The sequence below is a fragment of the Manis pentadactyla genome, chromosome 4, assembly GCF_030020395.1.
Source record: "Manis pentadactyla isolate mManPen7 chromosome 4, mManPen7.hap1, whole genome shotgun sequence".
Taxonomy (NCBI): Eukaryota; Metazoa; Chordata; class Mammalia; order Pholidota; family Manidae; genus Manis; species Manis pentadactyla.
Genome location: NC_080022.1, coordinates 50,198,636 through 50,222,451, shown reverse-complemented (window position 1 = coordinate 50,222,451; position 23,816 = coordinate 50,198,636). Strand labels below are relative to the sequence as shown.

Here is a 23,816-nt window from a genome sequence, read left to right as displayed (position 1 = left end):
ACATTACTGCAGACTTGATAACAAAGGATTAGTATGGACAAAAACTAGTTACCAAATATAAGTGAGACCTTAAACTTTCAGGAGGGAAAATATGGTATTGGGAAAACAAAGTGAATCCTGTATCACAACCCAGTGATTCATTATAAACATTCTTTTCTCTGGGGTCATTCTTCCATCACTATGGAGGGATTTATATCCATAACCTCCATTAAAATTAATGGATGGTAGCCACATAATTTCACCAGAAGTCCACTAGAGAAATCAGGCCTATAAGAGAAAAAGCTTTCATTTATTAAGTTTAAAAAGAATTCCTAATATAATACAAATACCGGTGTCTCTGTTAACTGACATGATAGGTGCAATCATGCTGGAGAAGGTGAAATAAAACAAACTAATTCTGCTATATTTAAACTAATTGAAAAGAAAAAATAAACTAATAAAACAAACTAATTCTTCTATATTTAAACTAATTAAAATAATATAGTTCATAAAGCTACATGATTCTAACACCTTCTAGCCCCCTCCACTGTCAGCAAGGGACTACCCTTTGATACTCTACTGTAACTCCAAAAGCAAATCGTATTTTTAAGTATTTTTTATCATCACACAAAAAAGCATGCTTTAATATATTGTAACAAAATACATTCATACATGCAGGAAATAAGAAATTTACAAGCCAACACAAGGTCATTACTTAATTTTTAATTAGGTTTCACCTAACAATGGAAAACTAAGTCTTCCTTCATCCATTTAACAAAATGTTCATTTAGAATACTCCATGGCTTAGAAAGCTTCCGAACAGATGTCTAAAATGAGAATTCAAGACTCAGGAAAATATGAAACTCACTTTACTCTGTTCTCAAGTGATCTGATAAACAAACAGCCTCACCCACTGCAGTCATGGTTGATAATTTATTTCTAGAGTCTGATGACTATATGGCAATTCGCTTTGCTGATGAAACACTCTTTATTTGGGTGGGATGCACACAGATACCAACTTAACGAATGTCATTCCCACAAGATAATAGACCATAGAGAAGATGCATGCCAGGCAGTACTGCACTGAAAAACCACTTTTAACCTATCAGAAGATGCCTTAACAACTGACAGTGTTTATCAAATTCACAAAACCTCCTTCCTGCTAGGCAAAGTTCCAGAATCAAATTTGTTTCTTCATTAAGGTCATCTAAACTTTCTAATGTTCATGTTTTCTGCATCTTTGCAGTTACTAAAAACCCTACCTTTGCAATTATATATAGCAGCACTGGCAGTGGTAGATATGTACTGTGAAGATATTTTAAATTAACTCAGGGTCTCATTTTTCTGCATATAAGGGCTTCCCTCCTCAAATCCATAAGACAATTCTACTGATAACTAAAGAATTCTCCTTCTCCAGTATTATTTTGGGATCTCTAATTTGGGCCTTGCATTTACATTACAGAACACTGTTACAACTGGGCAGCCCTTATCTGAGCAGAAATGGGCATCAGACTCAAACTGTCTCAGGGGAGAAAAAACGGGACTCCTCAAACCAAGGAAAAAGGAGAAGATATGGCAGAAACGTCTCAGACCACCCTTGGAGGGAAGGCAAAATCTGGCTGCAAGTGAAAGAAGGGGAAGAGCAGGGAGAACTTAAGGTCCTCATCATCCTTTTATAAGCTCGAAAGTTTTCTACTTTAGTTAAGGTAATGTGAAATTTTAAATGTATACTTGAAGCAAACTCTAACTATGCCAGGGGATAATATGTCAAAGGCACTGTATGTGGACCTTCTCTCTCTTTGGGTCAAGGGCACCTGGAAAATCCTTTCAACTTTGTCAGCCAAGAGGTTTGTGACTTCCCTACAGGTAGCCTAGCTCAATGTTGGTACAAAGTGAGGGGTGAGTGCATAGTGAATGATGAGGACAGAAGTGAAAACATTACACACTCAACACACCCTGTGCTCCATTCTCAGCCATGTGCTGTTTCCCAAATACAAGACATACATTCCATCTCCGAGCTCTGTCCCTTCATTTTCTTTGTCAACTTTCAAGGCCCTGCTTTTGTATCATCCCCTTCACAGAAGTCTTTCTCATTCTCCTTAACTCAGAATCAATACTACCTTCTCTTGGGCCATCTAGGTCCTTTGTACTTTATGTATGACATAGCAATAACATGTTTTGCCTCTTCCTCTACTTATCTATGAGTATCTGAAGGGAAAGGCAGATTTCCAATTTTCTGTATTATTCTTCTTTAACATATGCCATGGAACCTTATGTCTAATAAATGATTTATATTTGTTGAATGTTTAAAAGCAGTAGTTTCATCTATGCCAATGCATTCTACCTTCCTATCTAAATATAACACCCAATTTTCTCCTGATTATAATACCCAAATTGTGGTGTCTGAGGCCAAATCTTTTCCAGTCTCTCAATGGCACTCTCAGATTACATACTATGAACAAGGTAAATATAGAAAAGTGACAAGAAATGATAAAAGACACCATGTACAAGCCATGTCCAACCTTATCAAAGATAAGCCTTGAAAAGATAAAAAGAAAAGTCCAGAACATTCTCCTGGAAGTAACTCTGATGTGCCCTCAACTTCCAATAAAGATCAAATATTGACAATGGAACAATTTGGCCACACTCAAAAGAAACAGAAATACATTCTCTTAAAATCAACTTTTAAAAACAGATGGGGAAATAATCTGGAAATCATTTTCCTCTGAAAGAAGAAAGAAAATAATGAGGTTTTTTTCCATATATATCTTCCTAAAGATATATATATATATATATAATTAACCATGATTAAAAATAAAAAGAAATAAAATATTTAATATAAAGAAATGTCTTTCTAACTTCTAAGTACTCAGAATCAGAAATCATTTATTTTTTCAATAGCACCCTTGACATGTCATATATTCAGTTCACTGTATTATTCAGGGCAGAGGAAATAAAAACACTATGTAATTTTGTCTTGAGACAACTACAAAAGTTACTGCTCTAACTCCCCTGCACTGTCCCTAACTCCACTCTACCCTCTTTTTGAAGGCTCCCTACAAGATTAATCTTGCCAAAATACTTCCTGAAATGTCATATTCCTGTTCAAAATCCTTACATGACTTTTTATTGCCTAAATCCTTAAATTGGCACTCAACACCCTCCTCTACATGAACCTCCATTTGAAGCAAACTTGTTAGCTTTCCTGACCTGGGACAAATCTTGCATATTCCTGATTCTGTGCTTTCACTCATATCTCTTGCCCTTACTCTCCAAGTCTACTAATCCTTACCATCACCCCTCCTCACCAACTAATTTCCAAACAATGCTTCAATCCAGAACTCAAATTTAATTTCATCCAAAAGCCCTCTAGACTGTCCCAATTTCTCATAATTTCTCTTGTAAAAGCTTACAAAACATATTCTTACTTGCTATTTATTTATATATATTCCCCCAAAATAATGTATGTTTCATACAAGCAAGGACTACACTGTATATATATGATGGCATCCTTCACCAAACCCAGCACAATGGCTCACATGCTGTGACATTCAATTCGTATTTGAAAATTAATCATTCTAAGACAGTAATTTATAGTCTTTAGAACTTACAAATTTTACAAGATCAAATTAAAGAATACATTTCAAGTAACAGCATAACAATTAGATTAATATAAACTATATATATTATAAACAAATAAAGTGCTTTCAAGACATAATTTAAAAGTAAAACTTTCATTCTAATCTTATCCTTGATCTTGTCACATTTTTGGAACTAATAAAACATTGGGAACACTAACTAAGCAGACTAATTTTAATTCCTCAACCCAAAATTACTATAAAAATTAGCAATGAGAAACCCTAAGTTCTGCCAGTAACATTTTATTTCCATATATGAATGATGTAATTAACGCAAACTCAATGGTAACAACTGCATATGAAATGAATGAATATTAGACTTACAAAGGAGAGTACAGCAGAGTTTTGTGGGTTAGTATGAAAACTTCATTAATTCACTGTATGCAAACATGTGCTTAATTTCAAATGGGTCTCAGAGAAGGAGATAGTTTACTATACTAAATCACCCCCTAGGAACCTAACTGCATTTGGGTGGCCATTACAAAAGGAGTTTTCTGACTAGAGATGAGAGCTGTCCCACCTATAGAAGACTTAGGTAAAAACTACCTTTAACATATACTTAATCCACAACAACAACAAAGGCAAATATAAGACATTAAAGACACCTGGACAATATAAAAGAGAGCAGCCAACACTTAAAAACTGTAGCTGGCCATAGATAAACTATAGGGACACTTTACAAATTCCTACACACATGCAGACATGCACACACACACACACACACACACATATTCTCCACCACACTTCTAATGAGTCATGTTACTCTACTACATATAAATGACACTGTATCTTGATTTTAACCTCGTTATCATTAATTTAAGAACCAGAGTGTACTGCTTTTCTTTTTTACTTAAAAAGCATACCAGTAATGGGAGATTTTAAAATTTAAGAAAAAAGAATGGAGAAATACATTCGTAAACACACAGAAAGCATTTACTTTTTAAATAGCACAGTTCAACATACTAAAGACATACTCAAGCTGCCAATTTTTAGAGCATGTTTTTTAAAAAAAATCTTTCTATTTTGGACAAATAGGATTAAGCATCTTAGACAATTCTTTGTTGTTTTGACTTCAACAATTTATGCAAATGAGATGTTAATTAGTGTAATTGTAACTTAAATTATGCTTGTGTAAACCTCTCCATTGGTAGAAAAGTGTGGGAATCTACACAACTGGTATTTAAAGTAGCTGTACTAACTCCCTTCTGAAAGCCCAGCATAGCAAGATCACTTTCATGTCTTTACAATTTGTTTTTATGAGGTGATAACATTTTTACAAATACCATCATTTTTGGTTTTTTATATTGTAAGTGACAGTCTGACATTTTACAACTGGCTTATTGAAAACAAGAACTGAGCACTCTAGCAGTAACGGACATTAACTGCTGAATAGAGATTCAGATGCTAATGAGGTGAGAGGGGCTCCAGAAAGTTTTGATAAATGCTACACACACTCTAACTAGCTGTGAATGTGGGTTGACAAAGAACATCTACACCAAGGTTCAATAAAATGTAACCCTTTAAATTAATCATACTGGCAGTATTTAATAGAATGCACAACAATCTCCTTTTCTGTTGGCTATAAAGCTGGAGAAATGCAAAGTCTCCACAAATGAACGCTCCCACATTTCCCACTCCACATTGCTACTTTCATTTGAACATCTACAGCTGTTTCAAAAGTACTTACTGTAAATAGCAAAGTATAAGCAGATTACAGAGTCTGACTCTTTCACAACATAGAATTTTTTTTTCTTCATTTTTATGCCCAAATTTAAATAAAATCTCTTAAGAAAGAAAAAAATTGAATATTTGAGTGCCTGGTACAGAACCCAGTACATAGTAGTTTCTCAATAAATGACAGCTATTGTTATAGGAAAGATCTGGCAACTTATAAAAAGAAAAACCATCTGCTCACACAGGAAAAAATAAGAAAATTCAGGAAGTAAGGCCTTCTGTCTTCAAATTCACAAACTTAAAGTAGGCCTTTGTTCTTCAGGAGCTGTTGGGAAACCTATTTCATAGCTTTTGTGAAGAATTCCTCTTATACAGAAGAAAAATAATAATGTGCTATTAAGTGAAACTATAATGAGTCTTATTATTGTAAATGTTAGAGACCCTCAACTTACTTCATTTAATTTTTAATGCTTACACTAATCAAATTCTTCTATTGATTGCAAATCTGTAGATTTCAACAGACTACAGTTCAAGGGACCACCCTTACATTTCTTAAGCAAATGCAGAACATTAACATGTTATTTCTTCTTAAAGTGACAATCCCTAATATCCTTTTTGGCTTTTGCCAATTTTAATCTTGGCAGGAAGTAGAAATCTGTGCACTCAGCAACACTGCAATCTTGCTGGCTGTCAAAATTATGTGTCAGCCAATGCCTGAGTGGTATTCTTGTCATTTCACCATGGTAAGAAACTTATCAGTCTGACATATAAAGCCTCTAAAAGTAGTGATTTATGCCAAAATGTAGATACACTTACCTACCAACTAAATTTTATTTTTATAACTCCCACAATTATTACATAACTTCAACCAATTATATATCCAGATTGTAGTTATAACTTCAGGATGCTTTAAAAATTTCAAAGAATAATTATGAATCAAATAGCTTTAGATTAAAAGACAACTAAATTTTAAAATATATGCATTTATGCATATTGACACATATGTATACATTGTTAATATGCTTCTCTACAGATACTGTATGTTTTTTTTTTAAATTCATTTTCTCCCAAGTATTCTTCATTGTGAACTACACAATTCCGAACCAACAAACTAATCATTTCTCAATAGACTGCATAAAAATTATACCTTTACCCTTCGGTGAACACTGGTTACTCTTTGACTTTTTAAGAGTAAAACTCTCACTTAAAAAAAAAAAAAGTGAACAAGTAGAGAAATGTGTGCTATGGTTTAGAAATGGCCATTTAGCCAAATTGCATACTTGTGCTGTGTCAGCGTCCTGGCAGAGTCATCTCATTCCACCGGTCTAATGGATGGCAATTGAATTTAATTAACAAAACTCCTTTGACTTAGTTTCATACTGTGCTGAATGTAATGGAATCTCTCCTCTCCCTCTGTCCCTCCCTCTCTCTCTCTCTCCTTTTCTCTCTTTCTTACATTCAGCTAAAAATGTCCTTAACTGCCATCTACTTTAAGAATATTAAAGGCTATACATTATACTTAAAAGAGATAATACAGTCATCTCCTTCCCCATGACTTAAATTTAGTTACTGCATTATATAACATAAAATAATTAAAAAGATACTTTGATAGAGATACACAGTATAGATTCAATTACCACAATGTATCCATTAAAGGTACTTTTATAGTATGAATAAAATGCAAATCCTCTTTATGGATCAATACCAGAACATAATTCTCTTCTTTCTCCTCAAAAAAGGAAGTTAACGATTATAAATCATCTTCACATGAAAATGGTAAAAAGGTATTCCTTTGAAACTGTTCTGTTAATCTCAATATATTAAGAATGTTTCTTTCTCTACTGTATATCTAAATTTCAGCAATATTTGATAACCAATGAAAAGAAAATTTATTTACCAGTTTTATATTTATTTAAATGTCTGACACTAAATTCAGAGAACTCTATTAATTAAATAATCCTTTCTAACTAAAATCAAGCATACACACACACACACACACACACACACACACACACACACAAATGTTCCTAAGGGATTCCAAGTAAATATTACCACCCTGCCTAACTTTTGCCTGGCTGGGCACTCTGAGACAAGTTCCTATGATTGATTATTGTGGTATCTCTGAATCTTTGACTTTGAACCATAACCTTTTTTGTGAACAATGACAGTTGGGAACTACCATTTGCCATCTGTAGAGATGAGGGGGGAAAGGACTTCATGTACATTAATCAACCAATTAAGAACAGACTTAAACAAAACACTAAAGCATAATAAACCCCTGACTGCTTAATAGCTTTCTACTTTTAATAGTTGTCTTTCTGCAGTCTGTTCACAAGATTAGGAGTAATCTGTTCAAGACTTAACAAAAATTGCATGAAGAAAAGGGAAAAAAGTATACCCATCTGAACCAGGCATTTTAAACTGTGACAAATGATACTTAAGGATTCTTAAGTTCAAATCAAAATTGAAGAGGTTGATCCACACACCACAGTATAAAAGAATCTCAAGTCAATAGAAAACTTTCGGCACTTATCTTCAAAAACATCTAAAATGATTAGTACATAGAAATGAATCTCTTATTTTGAAATTTTAGATGACTACATTCTTAAAAACACCATTTACCCAATAATTTATACTATACCACTTGACAAAAAGCAATTTGGCAGGAGAATTTGAGGTTTCAATGATCAGTAACATAGAGCAAACCTAGTAAGAAACATGGGAAAAAATAACAAAACTAGGTAAGGACTTGCTCTTTCTCTGATTAAAACATGATCAGTAAGTGTAATATTTAAGTAGTAATAAGGCATTAACAGAGTCTCATTCACAAATAAAGAATAAATAGTAAATCAAGGAAAAAAGTCAAGGATTCCCAGGCTCACAGATTAATTCAACACTGAATTGTAGGTACCAGCAGTACAGTGAGAAGTTTAAGGAAAACAAAGCATAAGATTAGAATAGCAGAAATTGAAATGTTATTGTTTGCTTTTGATATGATTATCTATGCAGTAACCACAAAATAATTTGCAGACAAATTACTGACTGAAAATATGTAAATATAGCTGGATGTAAGATCATCATACAAAAATTAACTGTATTTCTATACTAGAAAAACACAGCTTAAAAATATACTTAAAAGAACACAATTTACAAAAGCAGCTTCAAAAAAATGTTCACAACCTGAGTGAAAAATAATTTATGGAAAGATAACATCTAAATAAATGGAGAGGCATACCATGTTCATAGATGTGGAAAGATCTGATAAGAAAAATATGTCAATTTTCATCAAATTCATCTGTAGATTCAACACATTACTGAAAAAGATCCATATAAGATTTTTCATGAAACTTGACCAAATTATTCTATCACCTCACACCTGTTAGAAGGGCTGTTACCAAAAAGAAAAAGACAATAAATAAATGTTGGTGAGGATGTAGAGAAAAGGAAATCCTTGTGTACTGTTGATGGAAATGTAAACTGGTATAACACTATGGAAAACAGAATGAAGGTTCCTCAAAAAATTAAAAATAGAACTACTATATGATTGGTAGTCAATACAAGATACAATATAACTGGTAGTCAATGCAAAATATGAAAATATTTATCCAAAAAAACAAAAGCACAAATTCAAAAAGACTTATGTGCCCCCATGTTCACTGCAGTTATTTACAATAGCCAAAGTATGGAAACAAGTGTCCATCAATGGATAAAGGGATAAAGAAATTGTGACATACACACACACACACACACACACAGAGGAATACTATTCAGCCACAAGAAAGAATGAACTCTTGCCATGTGCAACAACATGGACAGACCCTGAGAACATTATGCTAAGTGTTGTAATTTGAATGAAGAAAGACAAATGAACTTTTGTGATCTCTCCTAGATGTGGAATGTAAGGGGGGAAAAAGCACACAATACAGAGACAGATTGGTGACCATCAGAAGCTGCAGAGGGGAGGGGTTGGAAGAGACTGGGAGAAATGGCTTGAGGGGGTCAAGAGGTAAAAAGAAATTCAATATTGACAATCTAGTTGAAACCACATCTCTATGGCCCATCTTGATAAATATAAAAGAACATTAAAAAAATAAATAAAATATATATGGAATAAAAGTGTCAAGAATAACAAAAAACACCGTTTAAAAAGGTGTGAAGGGTTTGCCATATCAGGTATCAAGACTAACTATAAGGGCTTAGCAACTGAAAAAACATGCTGTTGGTACAGGGTAAACAAACTGATCACTGGAACAGAATAAAGAATCCAGAAACAAATCCACACAAATATGAAAGCTTAATAAATGACAGAAGTAGCATTGAGGATCATCTGGAGAATAGAGAAATTATTCAATAAACAGAGTGAAACTATTATTCACAGACAAAAAAACATTACATTAGATCCCTCTCTCACACCCTACACAAAAATAACTCCACATGGTGTACAAACTTGGGAGATGAACATTTAAAGATGTATAAATATATATATATCTTTCTAAACTCAGAGCAAAGAAGGATATTTAAAGCACAACACAAAAACACTAACCACAAAACAAAGGAATAATAAACTTTACTATATTATAATTATGATATTTTGTTCTTCAAACAGACATAATGAAAAGACAAGCCACATACTATGAAAAGATATTTACAAACACATAATACAAAGGAGTAGAATTCAAGATATATAAGAACACCTAACAAACCAAGAAGAAAGAGACAAGCAACAAAATAGAAAAAAAAATGAGTAAAAAACATAAGTATTTATTTCACAGACAGGGAGAGATAGTGGCTCTTAGATATAAAAAAATATGTTTAATTTCATTATTAGTTAAATCAGAAATGCAAATTAAGACCATAGTGAAATACCATTTTGTAGTCACCAGAGTGGGAAAAATTAAAAATCTGGCAATCATTAGGTGTTAGAGAGGATATCAATGGGATTTTTTGTATACTGCAACTGCCAGTGAGAGTGTAAACAGGTACAACTACTTAATAAAATAAAATAACATTATCTTTTTTTAAAAATGTAACATTCATACACGCTGTGATTCCACAATTACACTCTTAAAGTATATACCCTAAAGAAACTCACACACATGCTCTAGAAGACATGTTACCATTTATAAGGCTTGTTAGTAGCAAGAAACTAGAAACAACCCATAGCTCCATCACACAATGGCATATTATGCAAGAGAGAAGAAAAAAATTATGCTACATGCAACATTAGAAACATAAAGTTGATTGAAAATGAAATTTCTAGAAGCATATATATGTACATATAATTTTTGTAAAATTTAGTAACAAGCAAAACTAACAATGTATTTAGTACAGATACCTGTGATGAAAACATTTCTTTTATAGGAGGGGAATAATAAACATAATACTAAAGAAAATAGGTGATATCTTCAGGAAACAGAAGTAAATGCAAGATATTGGTAATGTTCTCTTTCTTGGGTGAAGTGGTAGGTTTATAGGTCTTCATTATTATGTGTTAAAACTTACATATATTCTTACATTGAAAAATAAAGTGAAAATAAATAAGAAGTCAAACCAACAATGCTTATCAAAACAAAAAGAATTTTTCACAATGAACCTTTCAGCAACAGGCCTGAAAAAGTTTTAAGGAAATACATCTGAATTTCTATTTTGAATTATTTTAATAATGATGTCCCTTTTCCCCCCAAGAAAATATATGAATAGTCAAATTAAGGGGAGAAAAATCTTCATTTTTTTTACTTGACTGATGTGAACAATCTGTATTTAAACCCAAACTCCACTCCATGCAAACAGGAAGGATGCATATAAGTGATATAGGAGGCAGCTCTAGTGTACGGACAGCAGATAATCCACCTCTCTGTTTTACTTAAAATGCATCAGTCAGTCTTTTAACATTCCATTCCATGTCCTGATTATGCTTGGTTTCAAAGAAACTTTTATTCCTGGGAAGGGGCTAAAAAAGGATGATCCAGGTTTGTTGGAAATAGCTGGTCAGTAAAACATATATATATACACAACACACACACACCATATAACGTATATCTTTATATATCATATACATGTGCATATGTATATATACATCTGTATACATACATGAAGAAATCAACAAGGTTGGATTTTTGTGGTTTTGCAGATAGGGGATGATATATAAATATAAAGTTTCCTTCCAACGATAATATTTAATATCGGATTATAGAACAGAGTTTCTATGAATAATCTCCAAGAGAAATGTTTTTTAAACCTGACTGAACATGAGTGGCATGCAGCACTCAAAGATGATTTTCACTGAATCACGGAGTTCCTCATTTCATCACAAGCCCAGTCGGAATTTCACCACATCCATTTTTGAAGGTACATAGATAGACTATTCTTTAAAAAGGTATTCTACTTCAAAATGCCTTCCCAAGCATGCTGAACTAAGAAGTCAAAATAATAATGTCTGTCCATCTAACTATACTTTGCCAGAATGAAGCTGCTCATCTTCTCTCAGATACAAAAGTACAATAAGAGAATTAAGTAATAATTAAATGAGTTAGGATTTCACTGATAAGCATAATAGTGGCTGATATCAAGTTACTCTCTACCAGTCAAGATCCCTCCACTATTTGCCGTCTAAACATACACTGCTCACAACCTGAGAGCTGTTCGACCAGTCACACCAAACAGAAGATTAATACTACATGACAGGCCACGAATTCATTGCTGTAGCATCAACTACATTATAAAGTTAGAAAATAACCAATTTTTCTAAGATGCTATCATTTCATTAAATATCCTTTAGAGATCAATAATATTCTAAGGAAGAGGAAAATTAGAGGGCTTCCTAAATCATGTTCTTAACATTAAACAGTTTTAGTATAATTTTAAGAAAGAAAACAGAGATATTTACCTCTTTAATACCTGAATAGTATTTTTGCATTTAAAGATAATCCCAAATTACTGTATAAAAGTCTACAACACTGAATAGATATTTCTACTTCTGAAGATTCTTACTACTTTATAGGCAACTAGCTATACACTGACCTTTACTTAAATCTTACATTTCAGAAATATTTTAAAAATGCAAGTTTTCTTATTATTTAAGTAGTCATAAAATCTCCCAATCCTAGGAAGCACAATGGAAACTCCCTTGCTTTATACCACTTTGCAAAGGGCAAGCTGGTACACTATCCTCTCTGCAGCTTTGAGACCCAGTTAGAATGTAAGTGAAAAAAAATTACATTCTAGCTTTCATTCCCCACTCAAATATTTTTGGTGATTGCTCACCAAACAAGATGGCCCAAATCTGGTCCCTTTTAGCATTCTATGAAAACACAAAAGAAGACTTATTCTCAGCCTTTTAAAGCAAATTAATTTTCATACAATTTTGTTTTTGTTTCTCATTATCTTTAATTCTTTAGTTTTTTATAAAAAAAGGAAGAAAGAAATATATATTCCATCAAAATGTTTCCATTATCTTTTGCTAAAACCAGTAGGAGCTTTTAGATATAAAGACAGGGCCAGACAGAAACACTTTACGGGAAAATCTGCAGTGGAATGGTTTTGATAATGAGCATGCCTAGAGAAATAAAATCATGAATGCTGTATGTGTTGGGGGGAAGAAACTCTTATCTTCAGTTGGGTTCTGTTTCCCTTAGAGAGGCTTATGTTACCTACAATCAATAGGTCTCCAATTAAACAAAGAAGATTTACATATGCTGGTGCATTCTGGAGCTAACGAAATTGGTCTAACAGTTTTAATGAGAGTAAAGCACTGGATAAGAAGGGGGAACTTAGGAGTTCACCATATATAATTGGGTCCAACTCCTTAATGCTGATCTTTAACTTTACTACTACTACTGCCTTTGGCCTCTCCCAACTTTGGTTAAGTAACCATGCCAAAACAGACCCTATTCAGTGAGGGTAGACATATAAACCTGCAAACACTCACGAGAGATAAGGATATGACTGACAGACACTTTCCCTGCAGAACAAGAGAGTATGTGATCCAAACCAAAAAAAATATGTGTCGAGCCTGAGGAAAGGGTTCCATTTTTAATCAAGATTGCATTCTTTTAAAACTCAACACAATGAAATGAAAATCCTTAATTTCTCCTCCTGGCAGGGTACCTAGCACATAGTAGGTACTTGATAAGGGACTGTGGGTATAAAGGTGATTTCCTCATGTATATGCTGGAAGAATGGCTGTATTGCTCCAACACCTCCAGATCATCTTTTCTAAGTAAACAGTTCAGATAAAAGTCAAGACCAGGATCTTAGATGGGAAAACAAATAGCCTGAACAGTTTTCTATAAAAAAGTCTAGCATCATAAGACCTTTACTTTCAGAAGTATAATTAATTCACATGTCAATAACCTCTTTAGGTTAATAGGAAACTTTATATTTTGGTGAAGAAACAAAAATCAGTTAACATGACAGGATAAGAGGGGGAAATCATTCTGACAAAAAAAAAAAAAATTAGGGTTAAATTCAGTCCTGAGGTGAACACCCAAAACCTATTTTATGTTACTTAGTTTTAAAATTCATATTATAAACTCCTCACATTGTTTGTTTTGTTCAACCCAGATTCTCCATTAACAAAGATACTGAGCACATATTGAATGCCAGGTCCTATGCACCCCTATGGGGGGGTCCACAAAAATGAATATAACCCAGTGCCAGCTTATAAAAAAAAAATCACAGCCCAATATGGAAAGCAGATTATTTTAGTGAAATACAGGAAGTGATCATTCTGAGTACTAATCTGTGGCTAACAGGATGCTATAGGAATGTAGGGAAGAAGCCCTTGGCCCAATGCTGAATTGAAAAGAAAACAAAGGTGGGTAAGGATATTCTGAGTAGCAGGAATAACACAAGAAAGGAACAAAAAATACATAAATATACAGTATGGGCATATACTATAATATAAAGTGTGGGTGGAGACTTAGGTGAGACAGGCAGGAAAACAGGTTGCCCCTGTACATTCCATGCACCAAAATTTTCGTTTATGTCTTTGCATGTACACTTTCCACTTTTGAGGTTAGTTGTGTTCACTGGTTAACTCAATCCAGAAAGGTGATTTATTCACTTTAATTATTCCTCAATTGTCTAAATACATCTTACCCTTATTTAAATATTGCATCTACTATCTTGATTACAAATAAGAACATTCAACAACGCATGGCATAGTGAAAGGGGCCTTGTCAGAGGCCCGAGTCACTCCACACTTTGTTCCTTAAGTCCTGAAAGTGCTTCTCAGAGTTCATTTCAGCTCCTGCCTCCGAAAGTTCAAGGATCCAAGGCTGATTCATTAGAGTTTATTGAAATATCACTCTGGTGGGAATCTGGCTTTGGGGATTCATTCCAAATTTAAAGACAAGCAATCCTTTTCCAAGATGTTGGACTCAGGCAATCAGAATATTCTGAAATAATTCCCTTCTAAATAATGGATTATAAAACAGAAAGGCTGTTAGACTGTAGACTCCTAATTTTAACCTGAATATATATAATTAAAAATATATGGCCTTAATAAAGGCGATCATTAACATATTCAGTTTTATTCATATTACATGAATAAACAGATTAAAGAACAGAATAAGCCTATATCTGTAAAAATGTTATTCAAAATCATAAGGAAAAAAGGTGTGCTTGGGGGAGAGAAAGAGAAGCAGTGAATCTAAAGATTAGGAGCAAAAAACAGATTTTCAAATTTGCTAAACTTGGAAATAAGACTCTTAAAGGAAGCATCAAGTATTGCTGAAATCATCTGGTATATTCTGATTATTTATATCCAGGTGGCTTATTTAATCTAAAGACAACATGGATTTCCCTGGATAAACAGAACCACTAATATCCCATGAACTCTATCAAGTTTGCCTCCCTTCTCTTTCTGACTGTAAAACAAAGAAATCTGTCTTGAGTTTCATGATGTCCAACATGGTACTGTGACTAATCCCCAACCATTTTTATTTACAGAGTTCAGAATGAGTTTCTATGACAATCCCATGCCATTCTCAATGTAACACACACATTTTCTGCCTTTTGAAAATAATTACAGAACAAATCACTTTTATGCACTCTATACAAAGAAAAGCACACATATTAATAGCTGGAGAAAGAGATTTCACTTTCAGATTAAACAACAAGAGATAGAGAACAAAAAAAAAATTGCAGTGTACATTGTTTCAGACCACCAGCTTTTTGTCGCTATTGTTTGAATTCCATTGATCAGATATGCAATAGTCCTCCTTCCTATCACCATCTGCACACACTTCCCAAAAGACTCCCACAGCTGTCCCATTAACACACTAACACACACTCACACACATGGGACCTCTTCTTCCCCACACACGTGGGACCTCCTCTTCCCATGCTTTCTATCTGAATGCGATATGTATTTGTTTTCGGTTAACAAGAGAAAAAAGGCAAAAAGCTTAAGAACTCGGACAATTTACAATCCATCTCAATGTACAAGTCTTAAGATTGCTAACTTTCTTCGGATACGGAGCAAAATAGAGAATTTAAGTGGCTTTGCTACTGGGACTTGGCTGTGTTTTAGGAACTACTACCAACTGCCAAATGAATTCACCATGGTTTGCTCTCCAAGGCCTTGCCTTCCTTTCTGTTTGTTACTCCCTCATTCTCCTGCTGGTTAGTTTTCCTGTAACTGTTTTCTACTTCAGCATTACTAAAAGGATGTCCATAGAAAAAAGAAATAGAACTTTCTTGTGCACCACCAGCTTTCTTCAGAGAAAACAGGCTACAGTGAACTATTAAATAATGGAAACCACCTGTGCCCTGTCCTGTCTGCTTGGATTTTCTTTCCATTTACATAGATATCTTTTACATAAGAAAAGAAAAAAATGTAATACTTAGTAGAAGTATCATCATATGATAGAATTCCTCCATGTGCACCAACTATACATAAAAAGAACACCTGGTTCTGTAGACGTTTAAAACTTCATACAAGGTACTAGTTGGAAAGATCCTAATTATAAAACATCAGAAGCTTTTAAGTCCTAACTTCTAAAGAAATTTCCTCTAAGATGGCATCAACTCATCTCAGAGTGTTTTCTCCAGTTTGCTTCTTTGGCACCTAGCACAGTGCCTAATAGGTAGTAAGTGTGTAAAAACATGTTTGCTAAACTGAGTCGCCAATAACATGGTAGAAACTGTCAATAAAGGCAACCGAAATAAATCTCCTGTATCAACACCAACCTTGATGCAAGTGATCATAAGAGGCTTACAACTGCTCTTCAATCTACACAAGAATTTCCCATCTCCAGAGGTCCTGATATGCTCCTGTAAAATGAAGGTTTCCTCTAACTTTCCTTCAAGGTATAAAACCCTGAGTCTATCAACAAACCAGAAAAAGCTCTAGCTGCTCACTACTCTTTAAACTTTAGAGAAACCAATGGCTTTCAGCAGTATTATGTACTTCCAGAGAACACATTTTTACCCTGTCCACAAATTCAGAGGTGGAGTTTAGAGAATCTGATACAAGGGAACACCTTAGAGAAAAAAAAACAGGCCACAGAAGGGTCTGACCCAATTACTAACCCAACCACTTACCAACCATGTACCATGGACCCATTACTCAGCTTTTGGGTTTCCACACCTTCATAAAGGCAATTATAAAAGTCCCCCTACCTAAAGTTTAAGGTTTATATGAAAAGCTGAAAAAATAATATATAAAAAAAAGCCAATTTAAATCTTATAAAGGTTAACAACACAAGTCTGGGGTCTGAGGGATCTAGCTTTAATTCTGGCTTAGCCACTTAACACTGGTGCAACCCTGAGTGATTTACCAACTCTTTGAACCTCTGTTACCTGAATAACAGGGGTAACCTATCAACCATCTCTACTGGTGCCCCACCACTACCACCACCACCACCACCCAATATGAAAAAATCAACTTGGAGAAGTCCAAAAGGAAAACAAAATAGAAACAAAGAAACCCACATAAACCAAAGAAACCCATATCCACAATTCAGAAAACCAACAAAATCCTAAGAAATGGCACCCAGATATTATAAACTTCTTGAAGTGCCCGAAGTGACTAGAGTGTCAGAGAATGCTCTGGAACAAAGCAAAATGCACTGTCCTCACAGCTGCTCTGTCCTCACTTTTAAACAAGGTAATTAGTAATAGAGGGCCAAAAATGTGACTCTCTAAATGTGACTCTACATTGCTCTCCAATCTGTTTCCCCCAAATCTGCTGTCTCATGACATGGTTCTGCTTACTCAGCATCACCCCAACTCCAGCACCTCCGAGGCTCAACTGCAAATAAAGTAAAAAGCTATGCATAATCATTCTTTATATAGCAAAATTGAAAATGTCTCTCTTTGAAGAATTACAAAGCTTTCTGTCTGAAACCTCTGACCTTTCTAGAGAAATCAGAGTCACTATAGTTTAAAAATGTAGGTGGTAAAAGTACAAAGGCTTACATTTATCCATCTTGCATGTTTGCGGTCTTTTCTGAGAAGAGGGGCAAATATCTTTAGAACAATTAGTTCTTCAACCCTAACATTTCAGACTGCAATATCATTCTCCATTGAACTGTATACATCCTGGACCCAGTGAGATGGCACTTACTGTTTATTTCTATTCCCACTTCACAGAAAATCTAAAATACCTAAGCCCGGCACCTCTTTTTAGAAATGAGGCTTTTGTCTATACAGCGAGTGAGCCAAGAAAATAAAAATCCATTTGAATCTTCCTAAAAACTACTGTAATTCTTAATTTGGTGGGGAGGGAGGTACTTTCAAAAGTACACTGAAAAGAAAAAAGAATTCTTAATAAAAGTCCTTGTCACATATTAAGAAGCCATACAATAAAAGTATTGCAGTGACTATCTTTCCCTGACAGGAACATACAACAATAGTTATGCTGTGGAACAGCATCAAGTTACAAAGACTTCATTCTCAGAAGTTACTTGAAACTACTCTACAAAAGAGAACCTCTACCACTGAAAAGAAGGGGAGAAAAAGCCAACTAAATGAATCAGTCAGAAATCTTAGTAACTTAATAATCTTTAAAAATAGGCATCCATGCAAAAATCTTGCCACAGTCATCCAAAGATGCAGACAAACTTTTGCCAAATTCTTATCCAGAATCCTTGCTTCATCTTAAATGCTTATAACCCACTTATCTCTAACTTCCAATTACTTAATGCTAAAAATATATTCTCAGGTGTATGTTGTTTTCCATCAACATTTTTAATATCTAATATTATTTATGAGTGTATTCAGCCTAAAATATATTGATGAGTTTCCTTGCTAATCTGCTAATTATATCTGAGCCCATGCAGCTCTGTTTAATAGTATGCTATGAAGGTTTACATGCAGATACACAGTATCTTAATTACTCATTCTGTAGCAAGCTCTTAAAGCATCTCTGTTTCTCATTCACTTGGAATGTTTAAAAATGACATGAAGAAGGGCTTGATGTCATGTCAACACTGAGATCCATCTGTTTGTGGCCTTCTTTTGACTTTATTCCTTCTGCAGCCAAAATTTTCATGAAAGTTGAGAATTTGTCAACCTAAGACTTGTAATGTCAGCTCCTTTGAAAGGCAATGGCAAATTTGAGAGTGACAATGATGGGTCCCATACCTACAATATTCACTTCACAAAGGAGCTTAAAATTAAATAACCAACCCCTTTAACAACATACAGGATTCCGAATGCTTCTAATAGGACAAGAGGGAAGAGGTAGGCATGAAACACTGGATATTTCCAAGTTTCCCATATTAAGTAATATGTCCCTAATTTAGAAAATTAAGTGAAAATCGACATAGTAGCACTGCAGTTCCTATTATTCACTGACAAGTACCTTTCCCAACCAAAAATTACCACTCAGATCAAGCTATGTGACTCACCACAGATACATCTTCCCTAAACAGCGTGACCATGTTGCACTATCCAATCATGGGATGGCAAAATTACAAAACGAAATAAAATCACCCAAACCCTAGCAACAAAGACAACAGCCTGACAATGGCAGATGCTAGACAGGCATAATACAAATTTTTAAAGAGTATTCATTTTTTAAATATATTTTATTGTTATTTTTATTTCATATTACTTTGTTAACCCATAAAACATTTCAAAAATAGCCATTAAAATATTTATGTGACTATATGTGCCCTGGAAACTGTTTATGTCTAGAAATTCATTGGTTATGGGGACCACCACACACACTCATCAGGGACATCAAAAGACAGGCACTAAGGAACTTGATGAAGAGGACAAACAGGGTATAAGTCCTATTCTTTTAATTGAAATTCTTTTTTATTTCCAATTTTATCACTTACCAAACACCTCAGTTTTCCCTCTAAAGCAGGTTACATTTCTATTTTATTCAGTATAAGTTCAGTTCAGCAGCTTATTTTTTAAAATAGACCTCAGAAGAATTAATATTTGTAATTAATTGATGTAGTATAAGTTATAATTACCAGTCTTTTTTTTTTCTATTTACAACTACGACGCTTTAGATTTTTGAACCAAAGTCATTAAGAACTAATCTTGCCTAAGTTTAAAGAATGAAAATAAGGGCATTAAATAAATCCATCAATAAATCAGCTATTTAAGGGCAACAAGATGAAATGTTCTTATTTTCAATTTTTCTCCTTTCTCTTTTAAATTTAAAAACTATTTTTAACTAATAAAATTCCATGTTTGCTTTCCTTTAAATAATTACACACAAGACCATAATAAAAAATATATTTTTGGAGCAAAATAAATCTAAATTTTTAAATCTAATCACTAAGGGAAGTTACAAATACGTATTTCTTATGCACATAGAAAATATGTACAAAAATCTACCTACTTAAATATTATATGCAATTCTGATTTTTAGAATAATGATGGCTTTAATTCCCAATGGCTTTCCAAAGCATCTAAAACCAATTCATCTAACTTTATCTTAAAAAAAAAAATTTTTTTTTTAACCTGGGTCATAATGCTTCTATTCACTGAACTTCAACATTCTAAAAACAAGAAAGAACAAGTCATTCCGGATTTTTGACCTCAACACTGACAAGAACAAGACCATTTCTCTCTGTTAACCAAGTATAGCTTATTCTGTGCTAAGAACTGAACTACACAGTAAAATACCTCCATGGAAAGGATTGGATTGTGACTTTTTATTTCCCTTTGATTCAAGCTAGGTGTATGACACCACTTAAATGACATCCCTTCCCAGACAAAAGGGTATAAAGACAGATAGAAAATGGATCTGAATTTTATTCTTAAGAGCATTGGATTTAGAATCAGAAGGCCTGGGTTTACTCTTGCTCTGCACTAATCACTTGGCCACTCTGATAAGTTTTTTTCACCTGTACAAAGGGAGAGGGCATTACTTAGTCACAAGAATAAGAAACATAGAAAAAGAAAGCTACAATGATGGCAAATCTTACTATAGTGTTTGCCACAAAATAGACACTCAGTAATACTAAATTACTTGCCTTCCTTCCTTCCTACCTTTCATGCATCTCTTTTTCTCTGTTCTCAATCGATCTAGTTCCAAAATATTTACCCCTGGAAAAGTATGTGAAAGACATGGAGAGAAATAAGTTTAAAGTTCTTAAAGAACATTAAAGCTATTCTACTTCAGGCTCCAGTTACTAGGATCATCCTAATCCTTTCTGAGTTTGAGATTAGCAATATGTTACATGTTAAATAAGACCAACACTCGCTGAAATACATAACATAAATGAACTTCTGTCTCTCAATTTTATCTTGTTTAGCTTCTTTTGTAAACAAAACAGAGTAAATATCTTCTCTATGGAGTTGCCACAATTTGTCGTTTGTAAACTTACTTCACTGCTTCATAAACCATGTTTTTTTAACTATAATATTAATGGGGAGACTAATTCTCTTAGATAAAATATACTTTCACATTGTGAAATTATCAGAAGAAAACATGAAGCATTGTTTTCTGTTATTTTGAGAAAAATCCTAGGGAAAAACTAATTTCTGTCTTAGCAGCAGCTACAGAATTCTGGTAAATTTGGGGACACTATAGTTTAGATCAGTAATTTGTATCTTACAGTTGCCTTAATGGGAGACAGCCAAAATGCTGACCCATAAGTTATCACCTTAAAAAGCAAAATGATAATAATAAACATCACAATATCCCCCTTTCCAAGTTTATGCATACCACAGTGCCCCTAACTGGACCCCTAAACTATAAACAAGACTTTTTGTAAAACCTGTCTTTCTAAAATATTGAATAGAAACTCTAAAAGCCCCAAATAGTCTCTTAGCCTAAAACAAGCTATGTGAAAAATTGTAGGGATTATAAAGTTCTCCACTTGGTATCTCACTGCTCAGGATCCTTTTACAGTCATTACTTAAACCAAAACACTTTTTAGACCACCTCCATTTGCGATTAAGTTCACGGTTTTATGTTTCTCTTAACAAAGCATGTCAGTTTGCTCATTCGCTTCCTCCTCCACCTGACTTCTTCTTTCCCCTTAGCCCACTTCCCAAGGATTTATAATGTACAGTACATTTAAAAGCAAGATCTAACTTCTAAATAACCATGGGAAAATCATTGCTGAAATGATAATAAACTAGTGTTTAGTAAGTACACTGACTTCAATTTGTATTTTGTTTCTTCTATTCTAATCACAAAACTGTTTTCAATAATCTATATTAACATTTGAGAATAATTAGAATTGCTGCTGTTTCTGGGCAAGTTTTAAACACGTAAAGGCTGTTATGCATCCTCTGAAAGCAGCTTGAGGTCTTGATCAAGTGGAACACCCAGTCCTACTGTGTACAGCAGTACCACAAAAAGGCTGTGGCTCCTCCCACACTAGCCCTCGATAGGCTTAAATTAATGCCATTCATCACTGGGGGTGGAAAGAAGACAAGGCAAATCCAAGCCAGCAGCTCTGGAAATTTCTTACCAACACTCAAATCTCTTGGCCCTAAATGAGCTGACCTCCGTTCATAGATTTACTCTAGAACAACTCTTTCTCCCTATTCTTAAGCAGGCTCTGCCTTGAATTTCCATCTCTTTCACCATTCCAGATAAAAGATATTGTTACTACTTTCTAGAGGAAGAATATTGTTACTATCCTCAAGGTAGTCAGAGAACATTCAGGATGTAAAAGCCATATTTATCTCCTTTGTTGATTGTTAGTGCTGTCTCCTTTTAAGTATTGAAAGATAAATAAAAAGATAAGTGAAACTTTTTCTAAAACTGTGTGCATATACCAATAATTTACAACACAACAATCAGCCACAAAATCTACCCTGAATTTAGCGTAAGGTTAGAGTTAGAATTTGCAATAGGGTGGTATTTACTCTCTTAATTTTAAATATCATGTATATTAATCTTACTCCTTTTTTCCAGTACAGTTATTATAAACCACAGGAACTAACTGCACAACTTTCTACTACAGAGTTTATTAAGGTATTAAAGAAGTCTAATTATAAAACCTATAGTCTTCAACTGGAGTGTAAAAACATACACATGTATGCCTGGCACTGGAATATATTGAACATATTTTATATATGCAGTACTGCCACAAATGAACATGGTAAGCTACCTAAAAATTGCAAAATTATCATAATTAATTTGGTCTAAAATCATAAACTATAAAATCTAACATTATTCATTTAAAATATTTCATAGTTATTCTGTATGCACTATAACCTTAAGCAGGTAGTTACACTGTATTTAAAGTATCAGCTTTTTAAAAAAGAAATTATTCCCCATCAGGAAGCAGCACTGTGTGTGCAGTCTACATGTGCACACACATGCACACAAAGCACACACACGCTCATACGGACATTCCTAATCTTACACCTGCTCTGAAGCAGTAGGAAGTGAATTCTCAATCTGTCAACATGACCATCTGGTCTATCTGCATATCACGGCTTACTCTATTACTGTATGAAGGAATGGCAAGCACAAAGCCAAAATAAAACTAAAATGCACCTGAATGGGAGACTCTTTCTCTTTCTCTCTGTTGAAATGTAAGAATACGTGGCATTGCAGAGGAAAACGAGCAGTAATGTAAATAATTTTGAATGAGCATTCATGACAGCATAATTAAGTGGACAATATGATACAGGTAATGTGGTAATCAGTAATGCTGCCAATACAGGTTTACAGAACAGGTACCAGAGTTTGGAGAAACTGCAACAGCTCTTTCAGTGAGTGATGGGAGACTTTTACCACTCATAGTCCAAGAAAACTAAGTAAAGGGAATAGCAGGGTGGCATAGAAGCAATCACTAACTATCCTACCAAACATTACTGCACAAAACCACTCACTTTCTACACTAAAACTGACAAGTACTTGTGCTACCATTAGGACAAATTCAATTCGCTCTGTCACTGGCTAATTAACAATTATAGCAAATACCTGACAAATTTTGCTCATTTATTGGTATTTCAAAGTGAACTTTAAGATCACTAAAAATACTTCAATTAGAAAACTTGTCACCTGCAAAAAGTGAGGATGCTCATTGTGGATTTAGTTTTTGGGCCTAATGCCACTTGGAAACTAGCAGAGGCATTAGTTGAATTAAA

General features: G+C 34.0%; 1 protein-coding gene across 10 annotated transcripts in view; it reads right to left on the bottom strand.

Annotated features, from left to right (window-relative positions):
• The window catches only part of NFIA (nuclear factor I A), a 351,544-nt gene that overhangs the window by 313,236 nt on the left and 14,492 nt on the right, over positions 1 to 23,816 (bottom strand). For 5 of the 10 annotated variants that reach the window (XM_057500256.1, XM_057500257.1, XM_057500255.1 and 2 more), the window contains exon 3: positions 20,751 to 20,807. The exons of the other annotated variants lie outside the window; for them this stretch is intronic. In XM_057500256.1, coding sequence (XP_057356239.1) covers positions 20,751 to 20,807 — 57 coding nt within the window. The remainder of the gene's footprint in view (positions 1 to 20,750; positions 20,808 to 23,816) is intronic. 10 annotated transcript variants of the gene reach the window in all.